The following is a 12247-nucleotide window of genomic DNA, read 5'->3' on the forward strand; positions in this document are numbered from 1 at the left end:
GCCACACCAGGGCTCTAGCCAGCCTGAAATTTTATCCCGTAAGCCCTAAAATTTTGTACAAACCTAACATATCGAGCGCCGTAGGCGCGACAATTCTAGGGGGGTCCGGGGGTATTCCCCCCCGGGAAATTTTTAAATCTAGACCCTCTGAAACGCTATCTCCAGCATTTTGAGGGGCAAGTTTGGGTGAAAAATAAATTGGGCCTTCGTTGTATACAATCGGCAAATAAATGAAATTTAGCACCACAAAACTTTCTTATTTATTTGACAAATATACACGTGAATTCAAGTCGGCAGAAATAAAACATTTTCAACACCGGTCGACGCGTCGTACCGGTCCCGTTTGCGCCCTGTACTAAATATAGTAGGAAATGAGACACCCTACATTGGATAGAACGCCCTAAAGACGTTCAATATTTTCCTTCCGTGTTTTCCATGGTCGATTTCTCCGGTAACTTCCACTTGATTTGATCAAAATTCGTCGATTCAAGCCCCATCTTCGCACCAAATATCAATTTCTGATAAAACCTCGCGGATTCGCGCCTCTCGTGAACCGCGAGACTTGTATGTCATTGGTCGATTTTCCGTGACGCGGCGTGAACGAACGCTGTTATTGGTAGATGATATCTGATTCTGAGGTCTAAAACTATCAACACCAGTTTTCGCGGGAAGAGTGCGTGTAACTCGGCGTAAAACTTTAACAATGTTTACCAAAAAAATACGGAAAGCCTGGTAACTACCGGAGTATTTTTTGTGTGGCTATAACTAGTGGTGAACCGGGGAAAACAGCCGAAAAAACGTCAGCCCGATGCGACCGGCCAGAATTGTAGTGGGGCACTAGTAGTGGGGAGGGGGGCACACGATGCTGATTTTCTCTCGGCCCACGAACCACTGGCAACCTCCGCGCCTCCGTTTGTCTGCTATAAAGCCACCTTGAGGTTGTCACCTGCCGCCGGCGGAAGATAGAAATGGCCTGAATTGACCTCGCTTTAAACTTCCGCTTCTTTTCTGGAGATCTTTGAAAAAGTTCAAGCCCTGTCTATATCTTTTCTCCCGATTTTTTTCCGTCAAGGTTTACGGATTGGTCTTGAATTTTTTCCGTAACACGCAGCAAAGTTCCGTAAATTTACGGCAAAACTGGCGCTGGCTAGAGCCCTGGGCCACACCAATTTATTTTCTGGTTCTCAGACACTTAAAGGTGAAAATGTAGCAAGCAGACAGCATAAAAGCAGAGACCAGGGAGGAAAACTTCAATATGACTGTATTCACTCCATAAAACTGAGTGGCATGAACCCCAGACTTTGTTTTTCATTATATTTTTCCAGTTAAGCACATTTTTTTCATTCGAGAACCAACAAACTGAAAATTGGTGTGGCCTAAAGTATTGTCAAGATACTGAAAATTCATACTAGTGATTGTCAATGAAGGTTAGACATCCAGGTGATAAGATACGCAAGGAAACAGTTACTCAAGCAACTGGATAAAAAAAGATACCCGTTAAGTCACCGAAGAAAGACAGCGGATGCTGTCTGAGACGTCTGACCGTTTCCAAATTTTATCCAGTCGCCTGAGTAACGTTTTCATTGCAACTGGACAAAAAAAGGTACCCATTTAGTTACTGACCAAAAGACAGTGGATACTATCTGAAACGTCTGACCGTTTCCATATTTTATCCAGTTGCTTGAGGAACTTTTTCATTGCAACTGGACAAAAAAAGATACCCGTTAAGTCACCGAAGAAAGACAGCAGATACTGTCTGAAACGTCTGACCATTTCCAAATTTTATCCAGTCCCTTGAGTAACTTTTTCATTGCAACTGGACCAAAAAAATACCCGTTTAGTTACTGATCAAAGACAGCAGATGCTGTCTGAAACATCTGTTTCCAAATTTTATCCAGTTGCTTGCGTAACTGTTTCCTTGCGTATGTACCAGTGACAATGGCTGTTAGTAACTCCAACTACTGAAAGCATCTGTCTATGTTATCTAATCTAAAACTGAATGGATCTGTCCAAACCTTTATGACTAGTATGTTCACTTAGAGAGGGGTTACCTCTGCTCTGTCCGTTCTGGTCCCGCAACACGGTACATTCCTCGATCGTTCCGTATGGCGCGAACATGATGCGTACGTCACTCTCGTTACATTTCTTCGATACCATACCGACAAATAGCTTACGTTCTTCCACTGAAAAATTAAACAAACAATAAAGAGTCAAACACAACTAAGCATTTATTTACTCATCTATTGATATATATTGTGATCCCCTCTACATAAAGACCACCTGGCTAATGTGTCCACATTTAATTTTTTGGTGTCCCTTAGACACTTTTTCCCGATGACACAAGCATTAAGAATCCTGTCTATAGTAACCACCTGTCCATAAAGACCAGTGCCCTGAGTGGTCTTCTTGGTCAGTTCTAATTGTATTCTGTAACAAATGTATACATCAATTCACCACCTCCAATACTTCAGGACTAGTACATGTAGCTAATATGGTCAAGGTAGATCAAGTTCTGCTAGCTGGTTGAGACAAGCGTACTTACCTGGACACTCGCCGTTGGCGTTTCTGTTCTCATTGTTGGCAGGTTTCATCTGTATGGGATGGGACATCTGGGGAAATAGACGACACAAGTTTGCAAATGGGTAGATGCTTATTGTTGATGCAAACTTTTCTTCACACAACTCCTTTAACAAGCCGGCATCTTACTCCCTTCCTTTAAATTATCACTGAATTCTTACCCTAAATGTCAATCTTAACTTATTCTTTATTTTTACACAAATTCTTTTCCACACAAAAATCGTGCACGCATCCTTTAAGTAATCACTTACTATAGTCTTACTATAGTATAACTGTCAATGTTAACTTTTCTCATATTCCATACAAATTCTTTATGTCTTAGACTGCTGATAATAACTGAACTATAAATTGATATAAATGTCAATTTCAACTTTTTTCATATTTTACACAAAAACTTCTACTAACGAATGTCTTGGACTGTTCCTTATATCAAAGCTTGTTAAAATAATGATTGTTCCAGCCCTGGGCTAAGAAGAGATACTAGTTGTTAATAGTTAGATCTCTCCATGCAGTGAGCTGGGGTCAGTTTCTCTCCGCCTTTTATAAAGCTGCCAAACAACCCAACAGTCTGGGACAGGCAGAAACCACAAGGCAGGTTAGCATTCTCACAACATAGCACAACAACACAACACAAGTATATCCTAGATGCAAGGCTGTTCAAAGGGCCTACAAGGGCCAGCTCCTAGCCTGGATACCAGACTGTTTCCAGGATCTACATTGGACAGCTTCTAGCCTGGATACTAGACTGTTTCAAGGGCCTACACAGGCCAGCTGCTCTGTTCTGAGCTAGACCCTAGGGTCTGGCTTGTGTAGGCCCTGGAAGTGGAAACAGTCTGGCATCCAAGTTACAATAAGTAAGGCCACACAGACAAATTGTCCTTGTCTTTTGGACTAACATGCAATGGCACAACTTCAAGGCTATGGGTTTGGAAAGTTGCAGGCACATGTACACCGGCACACGGATGCAACAGCCATGAACTTGAAAAGCAGTTGCTGCATACAGGAAGCATCTTTTCGTTTGGCCATGCAAGCTTACATGCATGATCTGCAGACTGGTTTGCATGCTTGTCAGAAAAGAAAACTATGAACTCACCCCTGGCATGGTTTTGAGATTGTGTAGTGCATTCTGAGCAGCTATGGCATCCTTACGTCTGTAGAAGGTCACAAAACAGCACCCTGCAACACACAGGAAAAACGCCTGATTAGAACATTTGTAAAACACTTTCTTTAGATAAAACAGCACCCTACAACACACAGGAAAAACGACTGGTTAGAACATTTGTAACATATTTTAGATAAAATACTAATAGCGTCTTGGAACACATAGGAAAAGACGTCTTATTAGACCATTCTTATGACATACTTTTAAAAAAAACATTGCCTTGAAATATAATCAATGTCAGCTGTTGCTAGATTGCGAAAGAAGGGGGTGCCTGGTTCTGATGCCATGACAAGTGACATGCCCCCCTCCCCCCTGCCCTAATTACTCCCAAGTACAAGGTCACAGGGATAGAACTCGGAACAGCTGCAACTTATACCACGGATCTGCTTATCTTAACCTTTCAAGGAATTAGGAAAAAACAATTCAACCCAGACTTTACATCTATTTCCAGTACAATTTTCAGTTATCAATCTTTTTCTGCCAAACACGACCCTGTAAAGATTATAACGTTTACACAATATGTACAGATGCAATCATCTACACATCACATTGGTAACATATACATCTAGAATACAGTATCTATATTCCCCCATGTGTTATAAATATAACTACTGATAGCAGTAGGCCAAGGACAATTGAAATCGGTAATATATCACTGACAAAATGTATGATTAGTATTAGACAGGCTTGTAATAGCAGCAGACAAAGAGGCTGCTATCCTGCGCAGTTTCAACCTGACATTGAAGAAGGGTGTTTTTATCCACTCTTAAAATTCCCTGACCCTTTCATGACCTTCAACAAGCCAATATACTGAATTTTTCTGGCCCCCGCCCAACACATGACGCCTTTTCATACATGGAATTGCAACTGATACATGACTGACTCATCCTCATATGATGTTATTTCATACGCTAACATATTCATATACTATGTATATACATATCATTCATGTAAATATGTACAATTAAATGTTAACTTTTTAAACTAAAAAATCCAGAAAAAAATGAATGAAATCTTTAATAGGATTAAATCTCCCCGAACTATCTTGAAATTCTTCGCGCATGACTATGCACGAACGAAAGAAATCAACTCTAGAGATGACTCAAACTTCACTTGTGGTTTTATCTGTTGGTCGATGGGAATTTGCGGGCAGATTTTCCCAACAAAAGGGCTTTGAAGTGGAACTCTGAACGGGCCAGTAAAAATGTGGCTTGACTCTAAACCCTGTCCATCTGGTACGTAAATGTCAGGGACGACTTGTTTGGAACTCTTGTAACTCCGCAGGAAAACAAACAACGACCATGTGCCAACAGGCTGTCTGCTGGGCGACATATCCATGTCACATGGACAACATTCCACGCACGAGGGTCTACAGGGGGATGTACGATACACCTTAAAGCTTAAATAAGCAGAATTTACATTAAAATCTGAAGCTGTAATCTGATTTAACTATTTTACTTCAATCATAAAATTTACCTGTGTCTAAGAATTATATAGGATCAAAGTGCAGAGTTGCGTTTAACAGAAAAAGGGTCTAACAAACCCCATGTAGGCCCTCACAGAAAGGAAAACCTTTCCACCATCCCTGTACTGTTTATACTCTCTCCTAGAGGTCAATATACAGGGCACAGCCTTGTATCCGTTACAGTTTACTTCTGCTCATCTTGTGTACTTTCAAAGCAACCAAGCTAGGCATCACTGGCAGAGACTCAGATGGTGTAACTATAGTATAAGGGATATACATCTAGATCTAGAGCATGCTATTGACTCTAAGGCCACACCATTTAAATTTGTTGGTTAAAACTTAATGGATTTAAAAAAAAATGCTATATTGGAAAATCAACAGGAAGACAGAATCTCAGAGGAAAGTTTGTACTTTGGTGCACACAATTTCAGGGAGTGAACAGGGTCAGGTGCAAGTTTTCACCCCAGCCTTCTGTTTTCATGATTTTTTTTGTGTGCTAAAATTAAAAAAAATCTGTTAACCAAGAAATTAAATTGGTGTGGCCTTATCTAATAAGAAAGGTGTCAAATGAGGAATTCAGACAGATGTCTAGAAACCGTATTTTATCTCGTGTCTATTTCAGTTTACATAATTCTCTTCTTGAAGGTTTCCATCTTGTGTAAGTTCGAAGCGAATCAGCTGGTGGGAGGATGATTAGGGCAAGTTGTCTCAAGCCTAGTACTTCAGACTTCCACTGAGGCTGCCAGAACTACAAACTAGCCAAGGAACTCAACTACTTATCTTAAATCCAATGTCGGGTTTTCCCTACACTTTGCATAGCGTCAAACCAACTTCTTGCTTTTCAAAATTGAATGGTCATAAAAACATGTTTTTCCCTCATTTTGCATACAGGCCAACCTATCCTAACTGATTTGAAATGCAAAATAGAAATTTCTTACCACAAAATCTAGATGTTTGCTTCTTGAAATTGAATGGTCACAAAACAACCATGACATAAAACAACTGCTGGAAACGTAGAACAACGAACTGGATACGCCAGGCCCAAGTATGCACGTCTGGAATGTGGCATCCCTCCTAAACTTGACCCCTACACGGCCTGAAACAGACAGGACAAAGCCCAGAGTCTCTGAAACACACCAGCTGCACTGGGAACATCTTTGTCTCTTTTCTTCTTCAAAATATTCACTGAATGATATAGAATAGACAAAAATTTTGTGTTCACCTAAAATCATGGTATAAAGAAAAGCACTGCGCTTGTATCTTTAATTTTGTATAGAAAAGAGACACTTGAAGGATTAATGTGATTGACTCTTTCTATATACCCTCTTGACTGGGGGAGGGGTCTGAAACCTAAAAAGTTCTACAAAACTGAGAAAGTTATGGAATTTGGCAAGATAATTTCACAATTCAAAGAGCAAAAATGCACCCAAGTGTTCCCTTCAGCACTGTGCATTAAGACACTTCTTGTAGAAAGCATGGTGACACTAGCTACGATAATGAATTTTCCCCAAAATTTGCATGAAAAAGTCCAAAATGAAACATCCCAGAACCCTCGCCCTTTGACCCACAAGCCCCAAAGTCAGACCAGTCTCAAAGGGCCCAATTAACTGGTGATTTTTCAAAGAAACCCTGACAAGGATTTCCTGAAGTCTTGTTGAACCAGCAAAGACTTAGCTTTGACCTTGGGCTGTAACAAGACATGACCATGTCAAGGTCAAGTCATTAAATGCAGACATAGTTCAAGGTCAAATCATTAAAAGCAGATACCTTCCACTGAGCTGAAAGGCTGCACCAGGAAAACACTGTCTCCAGCTTTAAATTTTGTTCTGTCCCACTCATTGTTTGGGAGCCATGTTGTCATTTTCATTGTTAGATCTGTCATTACCAAAAAAATCTAATTAATCTCAAGCCATGATGAAGTTAAGATTTTTTGGACAGACAGGGTGATTTTTTTTTCCTCTTTCCAACAAGCAAATTTCCATCCCAGGACACAAGGATAGTTCCTGGACACAGCCCTGACCAAGACTAGGAAAATAATAAAGAAAACAATTCACTTTCTGAGATTTGTTCCACAGTGTTAAAATATTGTGTCAAAGTCACCTTGACCAATCAGTGACCTGTTCCGCACTGACAGAACTGTCAGAAAAAGCAAAAGGTCATAGCTAGTTCTTATCTGGAAAAGTGGTTAGATACAGTAAAACTTTGTTCTAAATCCCTGTGACCTTGTTGACACCCCAATGACCTTAGCACATGTGGGATGCATACATCTAGACCTGGGTTTAAAATAACAAGAAACACAAATCCTTTAAAAACCTTCCATTTTCACCTATGAAGGAACCAAACATTCTGATTCAGAGTCAGACAACAATGTTCAGAGGACATGCAAAAATGTTGATCAAGGTTAATTGTTGACGCTGATTTTCCCGGAGTTTTGTATTGAGCATCTTCCTTTAATGTCGATATTCTTCAGAATCTGAAAAAAGTCATATCCTACAGTCATTCCCATTTAATACTTGAAATCTTTTATTCATAAAAAGTCCAGCCTTTTATAAGTTCTTAGACATTGACCTCTAAAAAACTGGAATAATATTTAGGAGTTTGTGACTTACACAAGGGAAGCCATCATGAGCCATAGGGGGGTTGAGTAGTATTGACAAGCTACCTTTATGCAATTCTCTCAGCATGTGGCTTAACCCTGGCCTTGGGGGCCTTGGCTCCCATTAGGATTGAATGATGTTGGCAGGTGAGAAGTGCCTGAATAGCTACAGTAACTACTTGTTGGTGGGTGGAGTTGTAAATCCCTCTCTCTCAGCATGGGGGATTACCTCTGGCCTTGGGGGCCTTGGATCCCATCAGGAACTAATGATGCTGTCAGACAAGGGCAGCTGAAGTCTAAATCTTTGTCTGAGGCTCTTACAGTTTTATCATTAGGTCAAAAAACAGTGTGACTGTAGGCTTGTTATTATGACTGATGCTTCTACTTATTAACATTCAAACCAGGAGGGATCAGGAAGCAAAAATTGATGATCTAAGTTGCCAAATATGACATCATACCCCATCCCCCCGGGGGTCGACCGATGATGATGGTTGCAAGTCATTCCCATCTTCAAACGAAATCAGATATTGGTGTCAGCTCTGTTGTTACCATACAGGATCTTTCCTTGGTGCTGATCTGCCTTCAATTCACACAAACATGCATTAAAAAAACACATTCCTGGTCCCGAGACGCACTTAACTAAACCTTCCCTTCAGAATACAGATGAACTGACACTCCACTGTCACCAAGTAGACTCGAGAAGCTGAAATGGATGACTAGGAGAGACTGCGTCCCTCCTGACACACATATAGCTGCAGGGCTGATAGGTCCTCCCAGCCGCGCTAAGGCCACACCAATTTAATTTCTTGGTTAACAGATCTTTTTTTAAATTCTAGCACGAGGACATCATTAAAACAGAAGGCTGGGGTGAAAACTTGCACCTGACCCTGTTCACTCCCTGAAATTGTGAGCACCAAAGTACAAACTTTTAGCCGAGATTCTGTTTTCAAGTTGATTTTCCAATCTAGCATTTTTTTTAAAATTCCGTTAACCAAGGAATTAAAATGGTGTGGCCTAATCCTTCCCAACGTTACAGAACTTCATCTGGTGCTACTTGTTTCTCACTCAACCGCTACACTACATGCTACATAGGTTTATTTCCTGGGTTCTGCTTTAAGTGAAAATTCTACAAGAATAAAAACAGGATGAGGATTGAGTGAGCGTGAGATTAAGATGAACACAGAGGGCTGGAAAGAAAACTGAATCTGACTAGTCAAACCTGTAGAAGTGACTACCTCTACCTAAAAACCACCTTGCCAAAGTGACCACTTTTTGGTATATATTTTGATATTTTCCCATTGGTTAACATAAGCATGAAGAATCCTGTCTATGGTGACCACCTGTCCACATAGACCAGATTTCATCAGTCCCCTGAGTGGTCTTCTTGGAAAGACTTCATGGGTAGTAATTGTGTATTAATGGGTAGTTGGTACACACAGACTTTCCCTTTACTGTCTGTTTTCAAGTGGATTTTTTAGCTAAGCATTTCTTCTAAAACTACTAACCAACATATCAATTTGTGTGGCCTAAGCTCTCCATATTTCTCAGAGAACCATTACACAAGTCCTTTACATCTGTCCAGGGCTGTTGAAGAATTGGGTAAAAGCCCTTACGCTTTTCCCTGTGGGCTTTTCACTGCTCTTGTAATGTAGGCTATAGGTGAATGACTCCCATGAATAAAAGCCACACCACAGTAATATCAAGTCATTTTCTCACATATGATTGAAGCTCCTCCAAGCAAGCAAAACAGATGTGACATGGTACAAGCCAAGAAGACTTAATCAAACAGAAATGAAGACATTGAAGGAAATAATATTACATCACGTCTAGCATATCTATAGCAACAGCTGTGACAGGTATGTCAATTAATCCTCTAGGCACTCAGTCTTCTTGGACTGAGGAAAACAGCAAGGTCTTTCTTAGAAGAAAGGCCTGTTACAAGTTTCCTATGCTTGGCAACTGTGCAATTACATACAGGATTACATACAACATGAAGAACAATTCTAGAAGACCTTAAAATTATACAAGCCTCAAATTACAGCTGTTCTTAAAAAAATGTACTGCATACTTAAGGTTCTAAAAATGTCCATATGTCAAACTTAACGAACCAGGCTCCTGCTTGGAACGCATAATTAAACATAATCCTGCTAATGACCATCTATAAGACCTGCAGTTCTCACCTCATTAGCACGTCTTGCAGGCTTAACCCTGGCAGAGAAGGATAGCGATATCCGGGACGCGGCAGGTTTATTTGGGGCCTCATCGACCCGATACTCCATTAAACAACAGCTTCCCGGTAAAGATTCAATTTGTTCCCATCGCCTTATGATGGTCGGTGTGTTTTTACCGATAGTCTGTGAGCTAGGGACAGGAGCCAGAACAGGATGGTTCTGGATTAGTTATTCTTAGGGAAGAAAGACTAATGAAAAATTCTGCTCCCATTGCACTGTTGGTTCTTTTATAGAATTTTATAATATTTTTTTCACTTCGTATTTCTGCAAAAGGCAGCAGTTGTGAATACCAAAACGAAATTTTTTCTTGAACATCAGAAATTATTTTATGATTCCACTCACTTGGATTTGCCCTTTAAGAAATGCATAAATACTATACTTCCATTTTCTTTTTTCTTGAAAATAAAATGATGATAAAAGATGGTTTACTAAATATATGAGCAAGACGTCACGGCTCTATGGTCTCCAAATTATCATACTGCAAATCTTTAAACATTCAATCTATTCATCGTTTTATTCACACAAATGTATGTTTTCAATGTTATGCCAATTAAATCCCTGTGAAAATAGCTGAATTTTCAGTACTTTTGATCAGTAGCCATGTTTAGGGCTGCAACCCCCACCCCTTCCCCCATGAATCTAGTGCATTTCAGCAGAGCTACGATGTAATTCCGACCCAAATAGAGCCTGTAGATAAGGTGAGGCATTGGGAGAGCCTCTCTCTCCTCAGGGCCAGATTACCTCACAGGAAAACATATCACACTGCGTACAGGCTACTGTTATGGCTTTCCAGGACAATGCAAGGTAACAACCTGTTTCATAGGGGTTGAAAACATTTTCTAGAGTGTTGTAGAAACATTGGTTAGTATAACAAAGTCTTTGCATTTAGATTTAGTCTTTACTTTACATTTGAATTTTAGTTATAGCATAGGCTACTGGTATGGCTTTTCCAGGACAATGCAAGGTAACAACCTGTTTCATAGCGGTTCAAAGATAATTCTTGTTGGTTATAAAAACCCACGACAATGGTCAGTATAACTAATTCTTTGAATAGTTAAGTTTACACTTAATTTTGTATAACATGATTATGATTTAGAAGAAGTTTGATTGTTATATGCAAGATATCTTTATTTCAGTTAAAGAACTACAGACAAACCTACACAAGAGATCACCTCTGCATTATAAGGGTCACCTGGCCGATTTTTGTGGGCTCTTAGATTATAATTTTTCAAAGTCACATAAGCATTTATGAATCCTGTCTTTAGTGACCACTTGTCCACAAAGAGCAAATTGTATAGGTCCCGATTGGTCTTCTTGGCCATTTTCACTGTATATTCAACTTTGAAAAACAATTATTCAAGATACCATAAGTTCAAAGTCACAAGCTGACAGAAAAATAATCAAATTTTCACTCTCTTCAATCCAGAACCATTTTGCCCAAGCAGAAAAAAATGCTCACACATCCCCCTCTCCGGGACACACTGAGTCCCTGAAAGACTAGCAGGATTTTCACCTGCCCAAAACCAGCCGCACAAATGGACTCAGTAAAAAGGGCGCTAAGCCCCGACAGACAGCTGAATTCATCTCCACTGTTTTACTGGGTGACCAGATCTTCCATCACAATTCCTCCGTAGCACCTCTCCTATTTGAAGTGGACAGTTATTCACAAGTCATACCATTAACCTTTCCAGCTGCTGAAGTAGCTATTTCACACCACATAAGAATTGGTTACAGGATTGGGCAGTTGGGAGAAGGTTTAGAAAGGGCATGCTTATCTTTTTTATATTTCAATATTTTCATCACAATTTCACAATCTACTGGAAAGGGGCTAAGAAAAAATATGTTCATCTTTTTTACATAACAATATTTCTACTTTCACCATAACTTCCGTAGAATTTGACCTAAAAAAAACATGATTTTCAAAAAAGACTATGACTTAACAAATTTAAAGTAACCAACTTTTAGCTGAACACCTTACACACTACAATATCTTTGATAAATTTTACAAACACAAAGTTTTGTCTCTGAACATTTGGGAATTTTCACATTCTAGACAAAGCTTGCCTGCCAAGCAAGGCAGATCTTGCTCGGCAGAATATTAAAAAGAGTTGACCTTCTGTAGGTGTTAACTGGCTATGTCAGATCACGATTCCACCCCTAACTGTCTCACAGTTCATAAAAACAGCCACATATCCACATCTTAGGCTTCATAACTC

At 39.9% G+C, this 12247-nt stretch overlaps 1 protein-coding gene across 34 annotated transcripts in view; it reads right to left on the minus strand.

Moving 5' to 3' along the window:
• The window catches only part of LOC136421765 (CUGBP Elav-like family member 2), an 83148-nt gene that overhangs the window by 28522 nt on the left and 42379 nt on the right, over window positions 1-12247 (minus strand). For 31 of the 34 annotated variants that reach the window (XM_066409291.1, XM_066409285.1, XM_066409302.1 and 28 more), the window contains exons 3-5: window positions 3671-3753; window positions 2543-2609; window positions 2016-2183 (exon numbers count right to left, since the gene is read on the minus strand). In XM_066409291.1, coding sequence (XP_066265388.1) covers window positions 2016-2183; window positions 2543-2609; window positions 3671-3753 — 318 coding nt within the window. The remainder of the gene's footprint in view (window positions 1-2015; window positions 2184-2542; window positions 2610-3670; window positions 3754-12247) is intronic. The other 3 variants (XM_066409304.1, XM_066409299.1, XM_066409288.1) reach the window with 1 other exon arrangement.

The sequence above is a fragment of the Branchiostoma lanceolatum genome, chromosome 16, assembly GCF_035083965.1.
Source record: "Branchiostoma lanceolatum isolate klBraLanc5 chromosome 16, klBraLanc5.hap2, whole genome shotgun sequence".
Lineage (NCBI taxonomy): Eukaryota > Metazoa > Chordata > Leptocardii > Amphioxiformes > Branchiostomatidae > Branchiostoma > Branchiostoma lanceolatum.